We start from the raw sequence: 21,035 nt of genomic DNA on the forward strand, positions 1-21,035 counted from the left end.
GCGCTCCTCCCCGTTAACACCGAGAAAAAAAACTTTCCCCGTCACACTTAACTCTCCTGATGTAGATGGCTGTTTGACGGAGTGTTACGACTAAGAAATTCAGTTAATGGTTTATTGTCATTTCAAACGAGAACAAAGTTTGGACATGAAATCACTCACCGGCTAGAAAAGACACTCGAAACTTTTCCTCAACAGACCGGCATCATGAAGCCGCTGCTGTGCCTCAGCGTCTCTCTGTGGACTCTCCTGCTCTTCAGTGCTCTCCTCAAGGTAAAGAGGCCTCATTCATTTATATACATCACAGAATAAGATGTGACAGTACGGTTTTGTAAAGGGGGACGACAACAGGGCGCTTTGTTTTGAAGGATGAAGGTCTGCTTTCAACACACGGGTGTGACTGTGCACCTGTTGTGCAGGTAGCTGCCGGGATGTGAGGTCACATCAGCTCAGCTTCAGGAGGAAAGTTTGTTGAGGGAGGGAAAAAAAGCAAAAATAAGAAAAAAAGCATTTCAAACTGTTGTCAAAGAAGGTTTGGCAGCTTATTTTTTGCAGATTGACACTATGGTTTACTATAAGATGAATAATGGTCCTTTGAGAGTTATTAATTAAGCTGCTGACCTTCAGTTGGAGAGGGTGAACAATGGTAGGCTGTTCATTGGAAGACATGCAGAGATTACATTAGGTTTAACAATTTGAGACCAAAATGTTTGAGTTATTTAAACACACCGACATGTTTGAGTTCTCTCTTGTTTTGAGGATGAGAATCTCCTTATTGGTAAATTATTTATTCAGGATTGCAAAGGTCATCGGCCTGACCTGTGGTGTGAAATGTGTTATAAATGCATCCCATTGAACAAAGCTTACATAACAGATAGACCAGGGCATCCGGCACCCACGGACCCACCTGTCCTTGTTGCACTGGTCTTTCTAGAGGGGGGAGAGAGAGAGAGAGAGAGGGCGAGGGAGGTTGAGAATGGCATGTGAGGATGTGTGTGGCCGAGACAAAGGGGTCAGGAATGGAATGAGGTGCAGCTCAGTGTCCCTGTCACTCCTGCAGCCACAACTCTACACACTGAGACTCCACACGCACTGCGTAACCAGTTTATTAGGTACAGCTACAGTCTATTGTAATCCAGTAGAACAGACAGAGAGGTGTGTGTGGTGACCTTTGGACATTTTTGAGGCTGTAATTAGGAGGTGAAGGTGTTGTCTTGGACTATATTGAAATGTTCAAATAAAGATTTAAAAAGTTCTAATAAAAATTCCCTCTAATAACCAGAGTACTGATGTTTTTTATAACCCTGCGAGGCCAGTCATCATCCAATATTAGGACATCCTTTTTAAAGATGCACTAATTCAACTTTTTCTCTCCTAGTACAGATTCCAATAACTCGAGGTATTTACCAATACCTGGTACAAATCTGACACCTGTGCTTTCTTTTCCACATTTAAAATCTGTTTACCTCACTGCGTGGAACTCATTGGGATATTTTTTATGTAAGGTGACATGAGGCCATGAAAACTGCGTAGGCGTTGACTGATAGCGGAAACAGAATTATATATTAAGGAAACAGATAAAGTGAATCAGTCCTGTTGTGGACAATAACAGATCCACTAAATAAGGTCAATATTGGCACTGATGGTTCTGGTGTATTTGTAAATAGTTTAGATGGATGTACTAGTGACATGAATAATGTGGAGACTGTTCTTACTAGTAAAAAAAGACCAAAACATTTTAATTTTCTGGACAATTGCAAGTGACCTTTTAAGGTCAAAAGCAAAGGCCGCAAATTGGCATAAGTGGTGTGACGGTTTTATACCACAAAACCTCTAAGAGAGGAGGTTGGGGTGACTTTTTATGTGTACACAATGTAAAATGTGTAACCTTGACAACCAGAAACCGTGGTTTGTGTTTCGTCCAGATTAAACTGGATTCTTTTAACGATAACCACCAAAATGCTCATATACAAATTGTTTTGAAAGGCACTGACAAACAGCCTATTTTGTCATTTACGTATGAGGACATGGTTGGTAATGCACTGAGTTGATTGATGTTGTGCTGCAATATCCTAACATCACACAAAGCAGCTCAATTGTTTAAATAAAGATAGAAATTCAAGGTTTTGTGTGTCGCTTTCACTCCCAAAACCATTTAGAGGAGTTTCCTCAAACACAGTGGCTTTATTTTACACATTGCCATGGCACATTGGTCTATTTTTATACTTCTCAGCATGATCCTGTATTGGTTTGTTCTGTAAAATGTAAAATTAAACTACTAAAGACACATGCTTTTGTTGTAAATATGCTGTCGTTTGAGCTATTGAAACTTGTTCTTTTTCATTTAGTGCCAAAGCTCACCTTGGAAGTAGTAGTGCTACAAAATAAACCTGAAGAGGACTGTGAGATGTAGTTGAAAGGGCCGAAAAAAGATAGTAAGGATTATTTTGTCAGAGTGCAGTAATACATGCAGGTTAGGGTGAAAATACACAGGCTCTGTGCCCTAATGGCATGATAAATGTGTTGGTTTGGATGAGGAAGTAACCGTAATAGGTTCATTTATGCAACTTCTATGAAGAGTACACATGATAAGCATTAATGAACACAGGGCACATGATACACATGCAAATGTGAACCTGCCTCCAGCAGCACGGTTAGGGTGCAACAGGTAAAATAAGGAGACAGACTGATGATCAGATATAATGGCTATAACCAAGTGCTTTGTTATGAAAAAGGACTTTACATTGTGTTGTAAGCATACAGCTGTGACTTAAACATTTCAGGAATTATAAATATAAGTTGTTATGGTAAGGAAAAGTAATCCAGTGTTGTTTCACTTGAAAATTTAGATAATGGAACCTAAAGTTGTGATTATAAATAATTTCCCCAAAAAGATAATAGACAGGACAGTCAGGATTTTCTCGTTTAGAGACAAAACCTGCTGCAGTTAAAGCATCTTGTCTTGTGATGAAAATAGAGATTAGATTGTCTCATTTGCAGCTTTTGGACACTTGGAATCAGCCCTCAAGTGAGCCCAAGTTTGGGCTGTTTCGTTTTTAAGTTTGAGTTTAAAGTGTTATATCTGCTAATTTAAATGTGTCAAAAAATTTTCTACCAACACGAGTTTTAGATCTTAGGTGGAAATTTTAAATGAGGAAACTTAGAAAAAGTAACACCTACATGTTACAGACATTTGAAACTAACTATTCCAACATGGCCACAGAGTAGTGCAGCATTTTATATAGATATGATCTTTTTGTGTTTGGAACAGGGTTGTATTGATAGTGCTTTGATGACAAATACTGTATCATTTTCTTTGTGTGTATCAGATCACAGCTCTAATGTGGCGACGATGATGATGATGACGGCCATACTGAGCAAAACAAAAAAACATGCAATGTTTATGACAAAAGCAAATATTTGTTAAAGGCGGATGATTTTTTCTTACTCTTCTCTTTTCCTTTGTTGATTTTTCCGCTTCCTCTTTCCATCTTATCTTTTCCGCTCTGTTTAGCAGCTTAATTACTCTTAATGACTCTCAATCTTACTCTTTATTCTTGTTCTGATTTTTGTGTTGACATTATCTGTCCTCGCAGCTCTCCTTTTAACACACTTTTCTGGGTTTGAGGGTCTGTCGGGAAGTTAATGCAGGACACAAGTGTCAGTGCTTCTTTGTAGAATTTAGGAAGTAACAGTTGTGATGGGAAGGCACGCCTTAGTGCTCCTGTTAGGTCATGGAAACCCGGCACAGAGGATGAGTCCTAGGTCATAACTTAATAATAATAATACTTAACACCACAGCAGTTTAGGGACAGCAGCATGAATTTTGCTTCAAAAACAGAATATGCATTTGGAGACTTCAGGATACATTGGATCTGAAATTTTGTTAATGGTTGACAGTCAGAGTTTCAAAAAAAATGTAAATTTGGGAACATAACCTGACTTAAAGCGCAAAGGAAGTAGAAAAAGGGGAAATACAACACTTCCCTGATAGGAACAGTTTTGCATGATGACATTTTCCATATATCAAAATCTGTTAATAATCCACTTAACTGCACATCCCACTCTGCATTTTAACTACCTGTCGAAAGTGAATACATTATATATGCAAAGGTGTTCTATTTTATTTGTTTGTTTCTTAGTTCAAGAAACAGTTGTTCCCCTTTAAAGAAAGACACAAGCAAACTGAACAGTAATACTAATAATACAGTTTACCTGCTTTCAAAGTCTATTTTTAGATTTCTAGTCTCACATTTATCTGGTGGAAAAACTTTGACTAAAATATGGGATATCTGGTTTTGGGGATGAGTCTGAGGAGATACAGAGAAGATTGACAAGTATAATCCTGACATATAGACCTGCCTTTTATGTCAAATACATAAATAAGTTATTGAAAAGTGGCTCTAAACATATATGGTAGAATTTTTTAAATTTAATTTCTATTTTATAACAAGATATTATAGTGACATTTTGCATTTTTATATACCTTTCGTTAACCACGAATTTGTAGTAAAAGATGTCAGGGTTTGTTTTACTATGATGCAGCTCGTCCCATTCCCAGTTAAACCTATTGAGGTTTTTGTGCTCATAGATCACTCTAGTCCAGAACTGAATACGCTCAACATACTAATTAATCATATTATAATTTGTTAGTTATTTGTTTAATTGCTTATTCCATTCTTTTCCATATTGTGTTTGTCATTTTCCATTCTGAATCCTGTTACGTTTGCTGCAGCAACGACCTAAACTCCCAATGGAGACCATTAAGGTTTGATATGTAAGTGTTTATATTAACTTAATATATAACACAAAATTAAACAGAACTGGAATGCTAACATTTTAATGAATAATTCAGTATTCATTGCTACTTTAATGATTTTGTCCTTTATCTCAGCCACACATCCATTCTGTAAAGACATATTTTCTGCTCGAAAGATGTCCATTCAGTATTTATATACTATACATCTTTTTCTTGTATTGGGGAACTTTTCATGTTATTTGTCTGGCCAACATGCACAACAGTGGAAATCAATTTGAAATGGGAGTAAAAATAGAACAAAAAATTAAAGCGTGGTTTGTTAGGCTCAGTCCACAGAAAGTGCGTGCAAATCGCAGCTTGACACACACCCACTAATGACCCAGGAAAAGTACAACACTTTGCATGAGTTTATCATAGTACGGAGCCTTTCTCTATTCCCGTCCACTGTATCTGTTTCTATATCTCTTTCTCTGTCTCTGGCCTTCTCACAGCTTGGAGAAATAAAAGATCGGTGACGTCGCTATCAGTGGGAAGCATCTTGGAACAAGGAAATGGGACGTTTTCTAACACTTACAAGAACTGGCTTGTATCTGGCTTTAGACACTGTGATGAATACTACTTAAAAATGTGGACTCACACTACACCACTACAAACACAATTCTGTTTATGTCCTTCACGAGAATTTCTGGAGCCTTTGCTGACTTGATGACGTCTGGCCTGCATCTGAATACACGCATTCCCCTCGAAAATGTACTCTTCTCGCTGTATCTAAATTAGAAACCATTGGCTTCCTTGTGTCGTCATCCCGTTATTAGTCTAAAGTGCAAAAGTCACAAATCAAGCCTTCCTTTGTGGAATGCTGCACCCTCCACCCACTCATAACCCCCCTTCAACTGTATGAGGACAGTCCCGTTTCAAATTAACATCCCCAAACATGCTGTACGAGATGTACAAGATGAATTACAAAGAGTCACAGTTCCCCAGTACATGTAAATGAGACGCAGGCTCCTCTCTCAGCCTCAAAGGCTTTATTGTCAGCAGATAGTCATCATTTTATCAGCAGCCTCTGAGCGAGTCATGGCCAGGCAAAGACGTAGTGGGGATGAAAAATTATTGTTTTTCCCTTGTTTCACCCTCTGTCACTCCGTCATACTGCCTGTCTTTATTGAGTGAGATTTAAAACGCCCCGTTGTTCCAAATGACCATAATAAACTATGTAGCAGGTTCATTGGGTCATTGCTCAGTACTAATCACAACCAGGTGCAGAAATGTGTTTTAAAAACTACTACTCAAAAAGACTACTCACTTGTATGTTTTTAGCCACGCTAGCAGTTGGACAGTCGGTCAATCATTCAACCACATTGAGCCAGACAGAAATATCAACAAAAATTTGATGGATCACCATGAAATTTGGATGCTCATGTACCCCTCAGGATGAATTGTAAAAAAAACTTTGGTGATCTCTTCACTTTCCATATTGCGCCATCCTGTCATCATGTCAAACTTTAACCTGCAAAAATAATGATGTTCCCATCAGCCTCAACTGTACTTTGTGTTTTGTGGTAATTACCATTTGCTAACATGCTAACACACCATACTAAGATGGTGAATATGGTTAACATTCCACTTGCTTAACATTAGCATGCTGACATTAGCATTTACGCCAAAGCACCGCTGTGCCAAAGTATAGCCTCACAGTGCTGCTAGCGTAGCTGTGGACTCTTGTCTTGTTTACAAAACAGGCCTTCTCAAAGATGGAGGATAGCCCCACTTTCAAGTAACCAGCCATCACATCTTTATTTCAAACCACAGAAGGAAACGTCAGAGCGGTTTTACTTCACATTGACATCTTGCTTCTTGAGTAGCTCTAATTAGCAATCTACTACTAGCAATCAAACTACTGCAGTTCTACCATGAAAATGTTCCTTATACTTCTGTGAATGATAGAATCAGTGATGATGAAGATGTTGCATGTTCTCGATTGTTTATAGTTCCTACTTAAATTAATTATTTAGTGTTTCTGTAAGAATGGAAACCATTAAAAGAATATGTGTATATGTTTGTGTTGAGAGAGGCAGACATGGTGTAAATGTAGCTGTGAAGAGAGTCAAACATTACTTGTAACATTCAGAAACTGTTTGAAAGCTTCACAAAAGTAAGAATTACTTAATTTTCGGAACTGGTCATGCTGTTCAAGGTCACTGGGGACAGGAGCCTGTCCCAGCATACATTGTTCTTCGGAGTCTTTTAAAAGAGAAAGGGCGTGTATAGTCTAGTTTCTTTGATAATTTAAAGGCACACCCTTGAATAAAGTACAAAAAACTCACTATTAATATAAAACCTGTATCAGGCTTTCTCTGTGCTCAGCACACATCACAACCAAAGCTTCACTTTCACACATTTAAAACTTCACACCTCCACGATCAGTGTAATTGCTGAGTCTCTGTGTCCTGGGTGTGGGTACGAACGCATTCATGCACCTCTTCCTCTTGTTGCACGGCCAGCAGCATGTGGAGGAAGCTCTAATGGCAAGTGCATTGTACTCAGATGGGTATCTGCAGCCAGTAGCTCAACCCTCTTCACAGCGCAGCACAGTGCTAGGGACGGTAAATATTACGTCACTGATTTCCATATCCTCTGATCTGGCCTGTGATAGCAGTGGCAGGACTGTGGTGTGGGAGGCTGATACCTGGAGACAAACACACTCATACCTAACGCTGTCATACGCAGGGAGCATTTGGAGGCAGCAGGTATTTTTAGACATGGCTTTCGGCATTGTTTTATGATTCATGTTCCTATAGTATCCCACAGGAGGATACTCAGATTTAATTTCTCTTGTGCCATGTTGTACCACAGAAATGCTCAGACGATATTTAATATATGATAAATCAACAGATTTGGTCCAAGCTAAAGGAACAACAACAACAATCAGAATAATTTAACTTTTCTTCACCTGGTTCATTTGTTTTCTTACTAACTTGGACTAATTTTTATTATTTTATAAGACATATTTTGACAATACTATAGCTCCATCAAACACTTTGAGCTCCGTCAGTGGTGCTGTGAACCTGGACACTAATGACACTAATAAAAAGACTACAAATATGTCAGTTTTGCATACAACTCTCATCTTCTTGAAAGTTATAGAAGATTTTCCCATTTACTGAGTATCAATGTTTTAAAAAGACTCAAGTGCATGTTCATCATAAATGTGTACACTGAATGTCCTGATCACTGTGGAAATCCAGAGTTTGACTAAAGCAATGTGCTACTTACTGTTGAGTAAAATTATTAGCGTCAACTTTCTGAAGCCATGTAGAGGAAGATAAGTCAAAGGTCATTAGTTCCCCTGACACTGTGAATTATTCACTAGGCAAACATCTTAACATTGCACAGCAGAATCAGTTAGTCATGTGCTATGATACAGTTCTAAACAAAATTTAATACATGTCAATTTACTTTTTAGTTAATATCAATTATATTCCATTAAACCATCTCACAAGCTTTAACCAAGGAACTTAATTTGAATGACAATACAAAAAGTCATACAGCATGCACATTATTCAGTATAAGTTAAAAAAAACATATTGCTTGATGATGTAAAACAAACCCACAATTACAGATTGGTATGAGAGAATTACATATGGCACACAATAGAGGAAGGAGCACTAATACTTTAAGATAGTTTAAGCTAACCCAGACAGTTCAAGTGGTACAAGCATTGATTTATTAGCCAATGTCATGTGGCCCTTTCCTTCCTTTATTTGACCTTAATGAGCTGGGATATGAAGTACAGCATAAAAATCCCTTTATGTTGTTCACATCTGTTATCAAGGGTGTCTGGGTGGGTTCAGGAAGCGTCAGGAAGTCGTGTTAGTACAGAAACAATGAGTGGGTCGCTCATGAGAAACTTCTGAGGCAATGAACTTTAAATAGAGAACAAGCTGCCAATTTATTAGAAGCTGACAGAAGAAAGAGACACATATCTCACATATTCTCTCATATTCACACGTCATATTTGATGTTTACATCAGAGGATTAAAGTCTGCATTTGGAATAGGAAAGAGACAATTTGGATAGTGATGTGCCTGCGTGTACATTGTTTGTTTTTTAACACACAAAGACACAGACACACAAAGGCAGTTTTTAAAGCTTTATACACAGACAAAATCATTGTCTTTCATGAAATAGTTTGTATACTGATTTGAGTAGACTCAAATCTTTAAACACAAGGAAGAAATGTTCACAATATGCAAAGTGATTGATGAAACAGTATGTCATAATATTTAAAGGGCCTGCACACCCACACAGGTGCGGGTGACTGGCTAATTAGACCTCGGGTCAAGTTGAAGTTGTCTCTATTTGACATTTGTTTTACTGAATAAAAATGTTTATGCCATAGAAATGTGTAATTTTAGGGGGGTAAACAGTAAGTAGATTTGTAAGACCTAAAAAGCAGGTAAAACAGTGTCCGTACTGCGGCCAGTTATGGTTGTTGGCCTCAGCTAAAGTTAAATTACCCACTTTTTCCTGTTTTTTTGAAATTGAAAAATTAGCGTTGATGCTCCAGCGACTTAGTAACTAAGTTTGCTATACCAAAAAAATAAGGCAATTGCCAAATCTAATTGTAATGGAGAGAAAAAAGTAACACCATATAAACTAATCTTGCTATAAGGTAACTAGCCAAGCTCACAGCCGATTTAAAGAATTAAACAAAATCTACAAAAACAAAATCAACTTGATGACAGGAGATGTCAACACACCAATGCTGCAAGAGGAGAAAAGAATAAAAAAAGAATGAAGTGCAGATTTATTGGCACTGAGTTATACTAGACAACAAGATAACTGGAATAAAGCTACTACAAAGTAGCAGAAAAGGTCAAGAGAGGAAAAATCAATAAAGAAAAGGAGAAGAATATATCATGAACCTTGGGTATTATGTGTTGCTAATCATTAAGACACACACACACACACACACACACACAAATGTTTTGGTTTGAGTCAGATAACGTGATTTTGCAGAATTTACTGCTGTAGAGGAATCCTCTTACTCCACTCAGCAAGTCAACAAGGGCACAACCATGGCAACCTCAAAACGTTGGGTAATTCAAGGAGCAGAAACAGTCTAATTTTTAAATGTTTTTGTTCCAAGTTATCAGATTATGAGGAGCTAAGGTTAAATAGACTGATCCCTGAGCAAACAGTCTTTAAGGTGATTTCTTGATTGTTTTTGGGTCTGAGTGTTATTATGGAGGAAGGAACTGGGGCGTTATCAGGAGGCAAGCAGCAAAGGCAGACTGTGAGGAATGAGAGGGAATCGGAGTGGCAGGCCGGCTGCCTTTTGGGTTGATGTAATGTTTATGTAGTGGTCAGTACAGCCATTTCCTCCTCCTCCTCCTCCTCCTCCTCCTCCTCCTCCAGACAGAACAGTCAAAGGGCACATATACTGTACACAGGGCAAGAGGGTCCCAGCCAGGTATGTTACACAATGAACATTAAATATCGCTCTTCAAGTGAAAGTGTAAGTATGAGAAGGAACAATGAGCTTCTCAGTGCTGTATATCACCAACCTTTGAGCTGTGTCTAAAAGCAAGCAGCAAAATTATTTTTCTCCTTCTTTCAGTGGCTTTAATAGAAATATTATCCTGCCATTAGTGATTTTAAACAAACACCACTAACATCCTGTTAGAACATATCTCTAACACATATAATTTAGAAAGAGGGTTAAAGCAGAACAGGGGGATGTGCACAAGGGTGGAGCTGAGTCCCAGTGGATTCATAAAAAAAAAAAAAAAAAAAAAGTCCATTATTTGAACTTCAGTGTTTCTAGGCCACTATTTCTAAAATGGGAATTTGAGCTTGGGTTATTTCTTCTCGCTGAGTCAGTGCCAAAGCATAATGGCCTGAGACGTTGTTTTGTTTATTTAGCCAGGAGAAAATAAGTGACACTCAGGAAGAAGGCCAAGGGGAAATAAAACATTCTAGCTCAGAGAAGTCATATCCCCAGAGGTCAAGTTAACATGAAGATTTGTTTGAAAACATGAGGTTGTCATAGCATTAAGACACAGCTTTCACATACTGGTATGTGACCTTTACCATATTCTTGTGGGGCTGGAAGAGGTTTTATTCCTTAAGATTCTGTTCAAACACAAACAGCAACAGTTGTTCCTAAAATCAAACTCTGTCTAGTTATAATGTCTTTTACTTCTGGTCCGGTTCTGGTTCACACTGGCTTTTTACAAAGAACTGTAAACATGAAGTTATACAGACTGACAGGTAAGTCACTCATTGGACAGTGCTAGTGATGTCATCCTGCATCATCACGTGGGGACAATCAAATTCTGGTGACTGACAGCAACACATGCTGCACTTTAATGCTTCGGAGCGTATGTTAATGTTCTGCGGTATCACCGAGAGTTCATGAAGAAGTAACTATTAGTATTATTAGACTACTAATTGGCCACATGTAAAGACAAAAAGATAGAGACAGGATGGAAAAGAGGCATTTTGTACAGTATTACGGTGGGATTAATACTATGTCACACACTTTTAAATGGACTTGATGAACTGCCAAAGTACATGTAGCCTAGTAGGATACAAGCACAACACACTGCAGTCATCCATGCTTGTCTGGTTGATTGGGGACAGTCCCTGCTTTCACCTGTTACCATAGTTACCAAATTATTTGCATAACCATACACATCGCTTATATACAGTACATGGTTATTGCATCCTGAATGGTTCACAATCAACAGATGAATTTTATAGTGGTTGGTAGTGGCTTTGAAAACCAGTCTACCATCACAAATTCCTGTGGTTGGTCTGTTTGCATTCAAACCACAAACAAACTGCACCAGAATCTGATTTGAAGTAGACCGAGACCCACCATTTTAAACAGTCAGTCTGCACCAGAGTTCGATTGACAGCTTTCACGCCAGCCCACTCCACTAAGTAGTGTGGAGTTAGTTTAACCAAACCAAACAGGTCAGGGAAAACCAGTTTTTGAAAAGAGCTTAGCCGGTTGTTACTGAATAGGCCTATATGCCTGTCAAGGTTCAAAGTTCATTAATGACCTTTGGCTTCAAAAAAGCCAAAACAATCTCACCACAAGGTCTGTTTAGTAGCTGTTCTAGAGCTTTTGCTCACATAACATGATCTGTTTCTGCAGATGTTCAAATTTCCTTTTCTTTGTGAGCACTTAAAGGACCTCTTGTCCCTGTTTGCTTAAAACATTTAAGGAGGTTTATGTTAAGCTCCTGTGTGTGGAGTCTGAACATGACTACCAGTGGTACTCATACTCTCCAGAACTACATGAAAACTTACAAAATTAGCCAGAGAGGGGGCAGAGGACAAGCACACTACCCTTTACTGAAGTTTTTATATAAAGTACAAAGTTGCTCTGGCTAAAATGCAAAGAGTTGACTATTTACACATCATGTAATTACAGAGAAACATTAGGATTCATTTGTATCCGTTGAAAGTTTAGTAGGCTAGCATGTGAAGCTACCTCCTTTTTTAGCCTGTTTGTAATAGTAACAAACATAAACACTAGCTAAGACATTCCTTAACAGAAATAACAAATATGAATAAAAATGGGAGAACTAATGGTCAGTAAAAAAGAGAGGAAGGCAGAGTTTTAATTTTGAGAGATTTGTTAGACTGTGACCCTAACAGATGTGGATATTTTACCAACATACTGTCCAAACACAAGTCTAGACAGTGGAGACCATTACCACTGTGGAGGACAGTATTTCATCTCTCAAAAACCATCTATGTGGTGGTAAAGGGAAGTATGTCACTGAGTTGCGGACAGCAAGAAATTTTCTTAACAGCCATTTACACCCTCTGACAGGGCATTAGTGGGAAGTTCAGCCACTCTAACACGCGCTGCTGCACACGCAGCTGAGGTATAGACATGCAGATGTTAACTTCCTCATACATGCATACAAAATTCACCCAAAGTGACAGGATTTTTTTTCATACTAGCTGATAATGTAATAGTTTGTTGGTTGGTTGGTTATTATATTTAATTATAGTGTCAAGTGTCAAATATTGTGAGTGACTTCGGTAAAAGTGGAAACGCACACTGATTACTCTCATTTCATTGAAATGTATCTTATATAGACACTCATATTGATTGTCATATTGATGATGATGTTTCTTAACACATAGTACATTTTATCGCACTGACTTTCTCATACGCTATGCAGATACCCTCCACGAGAACCAAGAGCACTGAAGCCTTGAACCCATCCTGCATCACTGTGTGGCACCCTTGTGCTTCAGAAAGAATAGGGACCCAGACGGTTGGGAGGAAGGGCAAGGTCACTGTTGTGAATAGAAAGGGAAAAGATAAGGAGAGGACACTGGTCTCCAGGGACAGGCGGGTGGTAGGGGCATGATTAAATGCAGCATGTACCTTTTCTTTTTAGAATTTTTGAGTCTGGTCTTTTCTATTCTCTTAAAATGGTGTGACTATAATTAAGTACCATAATGCAAAAACATGTTGTGTAAGCTTTACAATGTAAGTATAAATGTGAAAGAATGAATGTACATAATGAAAATACAACAGTATTGTTTGCACATTACTACACAGTGTATCTGTACTACTGAAGACAAGAAAGAACTACTTGTTGCAAGCAAATCATGGAAAGAAAAAAAAAATACACTCAGTTGCCAGTTTATTGCAGTAGGTACACCCAGTTAACACTAACGCAGTCTAATACAACAGCTTTATAATAAAGCAGAAATGAACAGTTGATTTATCGATTACCTCCAAAAAAGTATGTATTATTTATCAATAATTAATTGTTTAAGTCTTTTATCAAGCAAAAATTCCAAATATTATCTGGTTCCAGTTTGTCCATTGTGAACATTTTCTGCTTTTCTCTGTTTCATATCATTGTAAACTCTGAGTTTTAGACTGTTGGTCAGACAATAAGACAATAAGACATTTGAAGACATCTTTGGGTTTCTGTTTTTTTATGATGGACATTTTTCATATTTTTTTGGACAATTTATAGACTACACGACTAGTCAATTAATAAAAAAAACAAAAACAATTGACAGATGAATCAGTAATGAGAATAATCACTAGTTGCAGCCCTAGTTGTAATGACTCTTATTTTGGAGGCTGTAGTTTGTGGTGCTATTGAATTGTATTGTGTTATATATTAAGTTATTAAGTCTAATCTCACATTGATAAAAACTGGGTTGACAAGTACAATATCAGTTTATTTTTAAATATATCCTCAAACAAACTGTATTTTCAGCTTACACCCTATAACTGAGTCTATGTCTTGTACAGTGAAACATACCTGCACTTGTCATTTTGCATTTCATTTCAAAGTACACCCTGTCTGATGACCCCGATTAGGTCTTTTGTGATGCAGGACTGCAGTAATGACCACTCTGTCACTGTTAGGGAGAGTTATTGATTGGTCCTATCTGTGATCTTTTATGGGGGGAGAAGAGAGAGTGATGTAATTTGAGCAATGATGTCCTGTGTTTAATGTTTAGCTGTGTGGTAAACAGACTGAAAGGCAACATGTCAGCGAGTGACTCTAGACTGTTTAAGTTTTGGCTAATAAGTAATTTTGTAACCAGAGTTGCGTGTTAAGTCCTGATAACCAGGACACAGGCGGTAACCAGAGTAGAGATATGGAAAAAGAGGTGTATGGAAATAAAGTTGTAGGCCCACATGTGATATTATTGTTTGCTATGATCAGCATTTGTTTGTAATCTTTTTGGGGCGTTTAAGATGAGTCACCCAGATGCGATCCTACGAGCAGGAAGAACAGTATCCTTAATAATGATTACCAGAGTTTACTTCCTTGTTTGTACTAACTGGCGTACAAACATGATCTATTCGTCAGTTACAATGGGACTTTATCCCATAATACAGAGCTTTTGGGTGTTAATTTACATCACGGAAGAAGGACGTGCAGCAATGACTAAAACAAATGAAGTTGGAGCTATATGACCTACATGGATTTGTGGATTTTACATAGCAGCCTTAAGGGGAGCATATCATTTATAAACTTATATATGGTGGTTATTTCACTGTCTGATTCTAGCATGCTTAGACAATATACTTAAATTTGGCTTCTTTTAGGCCAACAAAAGAAGTAATAAAGAACTAGGGCTGGATATCAGTATCTGTGCCTATGCAGATACGTTACTTTGAGCAAATAAAACCATGTTTTTTCAAGCATGACCTTTCCATATTTAACTCTGAAAAGAAAAACATAACACCTGCTGAAAAAAAACCTTTTTTGCTGACCTCCAGTAAGGTCATTTCTTATCTTGCTGCAGTGATGTGCAGGTGTATTGTGACATCACTGTTGGGTGTGGTTACAGGTGTAACAGAGCACATTTCTGTCAGAGGCCTGAAACATTCAACCACAGAGGGCAGTAAAGCACTGCTTTTCTGACTGCTGTTACTGCACATTGCTCTTTAAAAAATACATTAAACTGCTTGATGTTTCAGTGCAAAATGAAATAAAAATGCTTCAGTACAATAATGTCTTCAGTTAGTAATGTTGCCTTATTTTAATCAGGAAACATCTGATCAAATAAAAGAAAAAACAACCCAAACAATGTGACCAGGTATTCAATACCAACTTTTGATTATTGATGCTTTTTGATAATGGACTATGTACTCAAAATGTGTAGCAGTCACCCACCCCTATCAAGGACTCAGCATTTCCCCACCAGAGTTTTTAATTTTTTAATTTTGTTTTAATTTTATAAAAAAATAAGCAAACTGTTGATTTAATATATCTGCCTTTATTGCCCTGCTTTCTCATCACAGTTTCACTGTGACCAGTAAGATGCTTTTGGTAACCATAAAGAGAATGAGAGAAAGGTGCATCACTGTGTCGTCTCACTGGAGGAACCACATCTCATATCATGTGTGGCATGGGGTTATAAAAGGTTGTTATTTAATAAACCGAGGAAATCTTACCGCTTCAACAAGAGTTCCATTTAATGATTTCAAGGCTTTCATATCAGGCTTGTTCTATCAGTCGTCACTAACTTCTCTGACGCCCTGTGACATTGAACAGGTGGTTTGGTTTCTGGTTGATGCTTTGAGGTTGTTCCAAACTCAATACTGACCTCTTCTGGTGCAAAATGATTTACTTTGTTTTTCTCTGTCTTTATCCCTACAGAACTCCCGAGCCGCATGTGCCGGTAAGTACAGACTTGCTGTTTCCCTATTTAGTTTCATGTGCCACATTTCTGTTCATTTGTCTCTGCATATTTAAAGAAATACAAGCTCTCACACAGTACCATATTTGGTGTTTAATGTAGGCTTGTTAATTACTTCACACCTGTCAAAGAAGTTTTTTTTAAGAAATTTTGCTTTTTAAAAAATCTAGTTGTGCTCATTTCTTCTTTTTGGTCTTGTTTTTCTTCTTGTTCTTGTCCTCGTTCGCCTATCTCATAGATGGTGAATGTGACAGCAATCAAACAATATTGTTAACAACAGACACAACAGTCACGATTCAATCTAAGCCAAACTGCACCTTATCGGTTTCAAACATATCTGGAAATGGTACGCTAGTTGGTCTGATTCCTGGAGCTGTCTATAATATCTCCATTGATTGTTTGAACTGCTGCAAAGTGGTCACAACTAGTAAGTCAATTTACTTTGTCAAATCACTTGTATTCCAGTCATCAACAATTACTTTATACAGTGAATTATCTAAAGCATGTTATATTAAAGATTCAGCATCTTGTTGTTTGTACGACTGCAAACAAAGTGCTCTCAGTATGAATAAACAGAAATAAGAGATGATAATAATGTGTTACACATATGATGAGTGATGAAGACCTAAAATACCAATATTTTCTCCCCTACCCACCTCTCTGTCACTCACAGTGCCTGCAGTAGTCAGCGGTCTTAATGTCACTGGAATCACAACAACCTCTATAAATCTCACCTGGACTAAATCAGAGGGAAACATCTCCTTCTATAGAGTACAGTGGACAGGTGGAGAAACCAATCTGACTGTAAATGTGACTGAAACATCTAAAACCATTACTGACCTGAATCCTGGGATCCAGTACAAAATATCTGTAACTGCAGTGGCAGATGATGGCCTTACTGAAGCAGCAAGTGCAGAAATTTCTCAGCACACAAGTAAGTATGCATTTAATTTTGGCTTACATTGTAAGATGATCAATAGAATTCTTATTGTCTGACTCCAAATATCTGCAAATAACTGTGAATATTTGCAGCATTGATTGAGTGCATTTAAAAACGATCTACTTCCAGTGTAACCATTTTATGACATTTGGACAAAAGTTTTTGATCTATCAAAGAGTCACATTGCTCAGCCTTTTCCTTCAAAAAGACTCTTACCATTTATTCGCTCTCAGATTCAGAGGATATTTACATTAAGTTATATTTTCAACTTTCCTATGTAGTGTTTTTCATGTGCTTTGTCATACACAAATTACACAGAGCCTGAAGTAGTCAGGAATCTCACTGTCAGTGAAATCACAACATCCTCTATGACTCTGACCTGGACTAAACCAGAGGGAAGCAGCTCCTTCTATAGAGTACAGTGGACTGATGGAAATGCAATGAGGAATGACAGTGTCACTGAAAGATATATAAACATCAGTGAGCTGACTGCTGGAGTGCAGTACAATTTTACAGTCACTGCAGTGGCTGGAGATAACAAAACAGTAGGACAGGCAAAGACAATTTCACTGTATACAAGTAAGATGTGTCATACATCACTTTCTACATTTATCAATATATGTTGCCATTATATCCAGTTTAAGCCCTCCTCCAGTTAACCTTTTTAACTGTGGTTTCCATGTTGTTACTTCTGTACTTGGTCTTAGATGAATTATATATCACTGTCATCTTTTCTCCTTTGCGTCCACCTCTCTGTCACTCACAGAGCCTGAAGTAGTCAGGAATCTCAATGTCACTGAAATCACAACATCCTCAGTGTCTCTGAAGTGGACTGAACCAGAGGGAAGCAGCTCCTTCTATAGAGTACAGTGGACTTATGGAAATACAATGAGGAATGACAGTGTCACTGAAAGATATATAAACATCAGTGAGCTGACTGCTGGAGTGCAGTACAATTTTACAGTCACTGCAGTGGCTGGAGATAACAAAACAGTAGGACAGGCAAAGACAATTTCACTGTATACAAGTAAGATGTGTCATACATCACTTTCTACATTTATCAATATATGTTGCCATTATATCCAGTTTAAGCCCTCCTCCAGTTAACCTTTTTAACTGTGGTTTCCATGTTGTTACTTCTGTACTTGGTCTTAGATGAATTATATATCACTGTCATCTTTTCTCCTTTGCGTCCACCTCTCTGTCACTCACAGAGCCTGAAGTAGTCAGGAATCTCAATGTCACTGAAATCACAACATCCTCAGTGTCTCTGAAGTGGACTGAACCAGAGGGAAGCAGCTCCTTCTATAGAGTACAGTGGACTGATGGAAATACAATGAGGAATGACAGTGTCACTGAAACACATATAAACATCCGTGAGCTGACTGCTGGAGTGCAGTACAATTTTACAGTCACTGCAGTGGCTGGAGATAACAAAACAGTAGGACAGGCAAAGACAATTTCACTGTATACAAGTAAGATGTGTCATACATCACTAACTGCATTTATTATTATATGTTGCCATTATGGATGCACCATTAGTGGTTCTCTTCCAGTTAACCTTTCTAACATATAATTTACATTGTTTTTTCTTATGTAGTGTTGTGCCTGTTAATTGTATGTTTCACTGTCATCTTTTCTCCTTTGCATCCACCTCTCTGTCACTCACAGAGCCTGAAGTAGTCAGGAATCTCAATGTCACTGAAATCACAACATCCTCAGTGTCTCTGACCTGGACTGAACCAGAGGGAAGCAGCTCCTTCTATAGAGTACAGTGGACTGATGGAAATACAATGAGGAATGACAGTGTCACTGAAAGATATATAAACATCAGTGAGCTGACTGCTGGAGTGCAGTACAATTTTACAGTCACTGCAGTGGCTGGAGATAACAAAACAGTAGGACAGGCAAAGACAATTTCACTGTATACAAGTAAGATGTGTCATACATCACTTTCTACATTTATCAATATATGTTGCCATTATATCCAGTTTAAGCGCTCCTCCAGTTAACCTTTTTAACTGTGGTTTCCATGTTGTTACTTCTGTACTTGGTCTTAGATGAATTATATATCACTGTCATCTTTTCTCCTTTGCATCCACCTCTCTGTCACTCACAGAGCCTGAAGTAGTCAGGAATCTCAATGTCACTGAAATCACAACATCCTCAGTGTCTCTGAAGTGGACTGAACCAGAGGGAAGCAGCTCCTTCTATAGAGTACAGTGGACTGATGGAAATGTAACTCAGAGTTACAATGTCAGTGTCACATCTATGACCTTTACTAACCTGACTGCTGGTGTCCAGTATACAATAAGTATTACTGCAGTGGCAGATGATGATCACACTGAAGGACAGAGTACCACTGTTTCTCAGTACACAAGTAAGTAAGCATTTAAATGTAGTTCATACTGTCAGCTAATGACAGTCTGCTGAGGACACCTGGTGAAGGTGAGACAGGTAGTGATTGTGTTGACTGCTGGTGCAGGTAGCAGATGCAGTGATGCTGCTGTTGTTGTTCTGGTTTATGGATAAGTGAGATCACATGTCCAGTTCTGTTTTTACTAAAACTTTGAGATTATGGTACAGCAGCTGAAATGAGGTTTCTTCACAGGGTGGCTTGCCTCACATATCATTGTAGGGTTCAGTAAGTCTCTATGTCAAACTGCTGTTACTCTGTTATAAGATGAGTCAGCTGATGTGTTTTGGTCACCTGTGAAGGATGAAGGTGGATCCTTTAACACAAGGATGCTAGATGAACTTGCAGCTGCATGGAGGCAACTTGAAAGTGTTTCTGGTGCAACGAGGCTCTGGCTGCACTGTTATCACTGTGACTTTGACTCAAAGAAGAATTTAATAAAGTTACAATGTAGTGATTTTAAAAACTCTTCATTTCCCCTTATGACACCTCCTCCCTCACAGAGCCTGAAGTAGTCAGGAATCTCAGTGCCACTGAAATCACAACATCCTCTATGACTCTGAAGTGGACTAAACCAGAGGGAAGCAGCTCCTTCTATAGAGTACAGTGGACTGATGGAAATGCAATGAGGAATGACAGTGTCACTGAAAGATATATAAACATCAGTGAGCTGACTGCTGGAGTGCAGTACAATTTTACAGTCACTGCAGTGGCTGGAGATAACAAAACAGTAGGACAGGCAAAGACAATTTCACTGTATACAAGTAAGATGTGTCATACATCACTTTCTACATTTATCAATATATGTTGCCATTATATCCAGTTTAAGCCCTCCTCCAGTTAACCTTTTTAACTGTGGTTTCCATGTTGTTACTTCTGTACTTGGTCTTAGATGAATTATATATCACTGTCATCTTTTCTCCTTTGCGTCCACCTCTCTGTCACTCACAGAGCCTGAAGTAGTCAGGAATCTCAATGTCACTGAAATCACAACATCCTCAGTGTCTCTGAAGTGGACTGAACCAGAGGGAAGCAGCTCCTTCTATAGAGTACAGTGGACTGATGGAAATTCAATGAGGAATGACAGTGTCACTGAAACATATATAAACATCAGTGAGCTGACTGCTGGAGTGCAGTACAATTTTACAGTCACTGCAGTGGCTGGAGATAACAAAACAGTAGGACAGGCAAAGACAATTTCACTGTATACAAGTAAGATGTGTCATACATCACTAACTGCATTTATCAATATATGTTGCCATTATAGCCAGTTTAAGCGCTCCTCCAGTTAACCTTTTTAACTGTGGTTTCCATGTTGTTACTTCTGTACTTGGTCTTAGATGAATTATATATCACTGTCATCTTTTCTCCTTTGCGTCCACCTCTCTGTCACTCACAGAGCCTGAAGTAGTCAGGAATCTCAATGTCACTGAAATCACAACATCCTCTATGACTCTGACCTGGACTAAACCAGAGGGAAGCAGCTCCTTCTATAGAGTACAGTGGACTGATGGAAATGTAACTCAGAGTTACAATATCAGTGTCACATCTAAGACCTTTACTAACCTGATTCCTGGTGTCCAGTATACAATAAGTATTACTGCAGTGGCAGATGATGATCACACTGAAGGACAGAGTACCACTGTTTCTCAGTACACAAGTAAGTAAGCATTTAAATGTAGTTCATACTGTCAGCTAATGACAGTCTGCTG

The 21,035-nt window shown here is 38.3% G+C and overlaps 1 protein-coding gene across 2 annotated transcripts in view; it reads left to right on the plus strand.

Moving 5' to 3' along the window:
* The window catches only part of LOC122985757 (receptor-type tyrosine-protein phosphatase eta), a 57,004-nt gene continuing 35,969 nt past the window's right edge, over positions 1-21,035 (plus strand). Inside the window, exons 1-4 of one of the 2 annotated variants that reach the window (XM_044356639.1) lie at positions 1-270; positions 15,928-15,949; positions 16,206-16,394; positions 16,641-16,901. In XM_044356639.1, the coding sequence (XP_044212574.1) occupies positions 205-270; positions 15,928-15,949; positions 16,206-16,394; positions 16,641-16,901 (538 nt within the window). In that variant the 5' untranslated portion in view covers positions 1-204. The remainder of the gene's footprint in view (positions 271-15,927; positions 15,950-16,205; positions 16,395-16,640; positions 16,902-21,035) is intronic. The other variant, XM_044356640.1, reaches the window with a different exon arrangement.

The sequence above is a fragment of the Thunnus albacares genome, chromosome 7 (assembly GCF_914725855.1).
Source record: "Thunnus albacares chromosome 7, fThuAlb1.1, whole genome shotgun sequence".
Taxonomy (NCBI): domain Eukaryota; kingdom Metazoa; phylum Chordata; class Actinopteri; order Scombriformes; family Scombridae; genus Thunnus; species Thunnus albacares.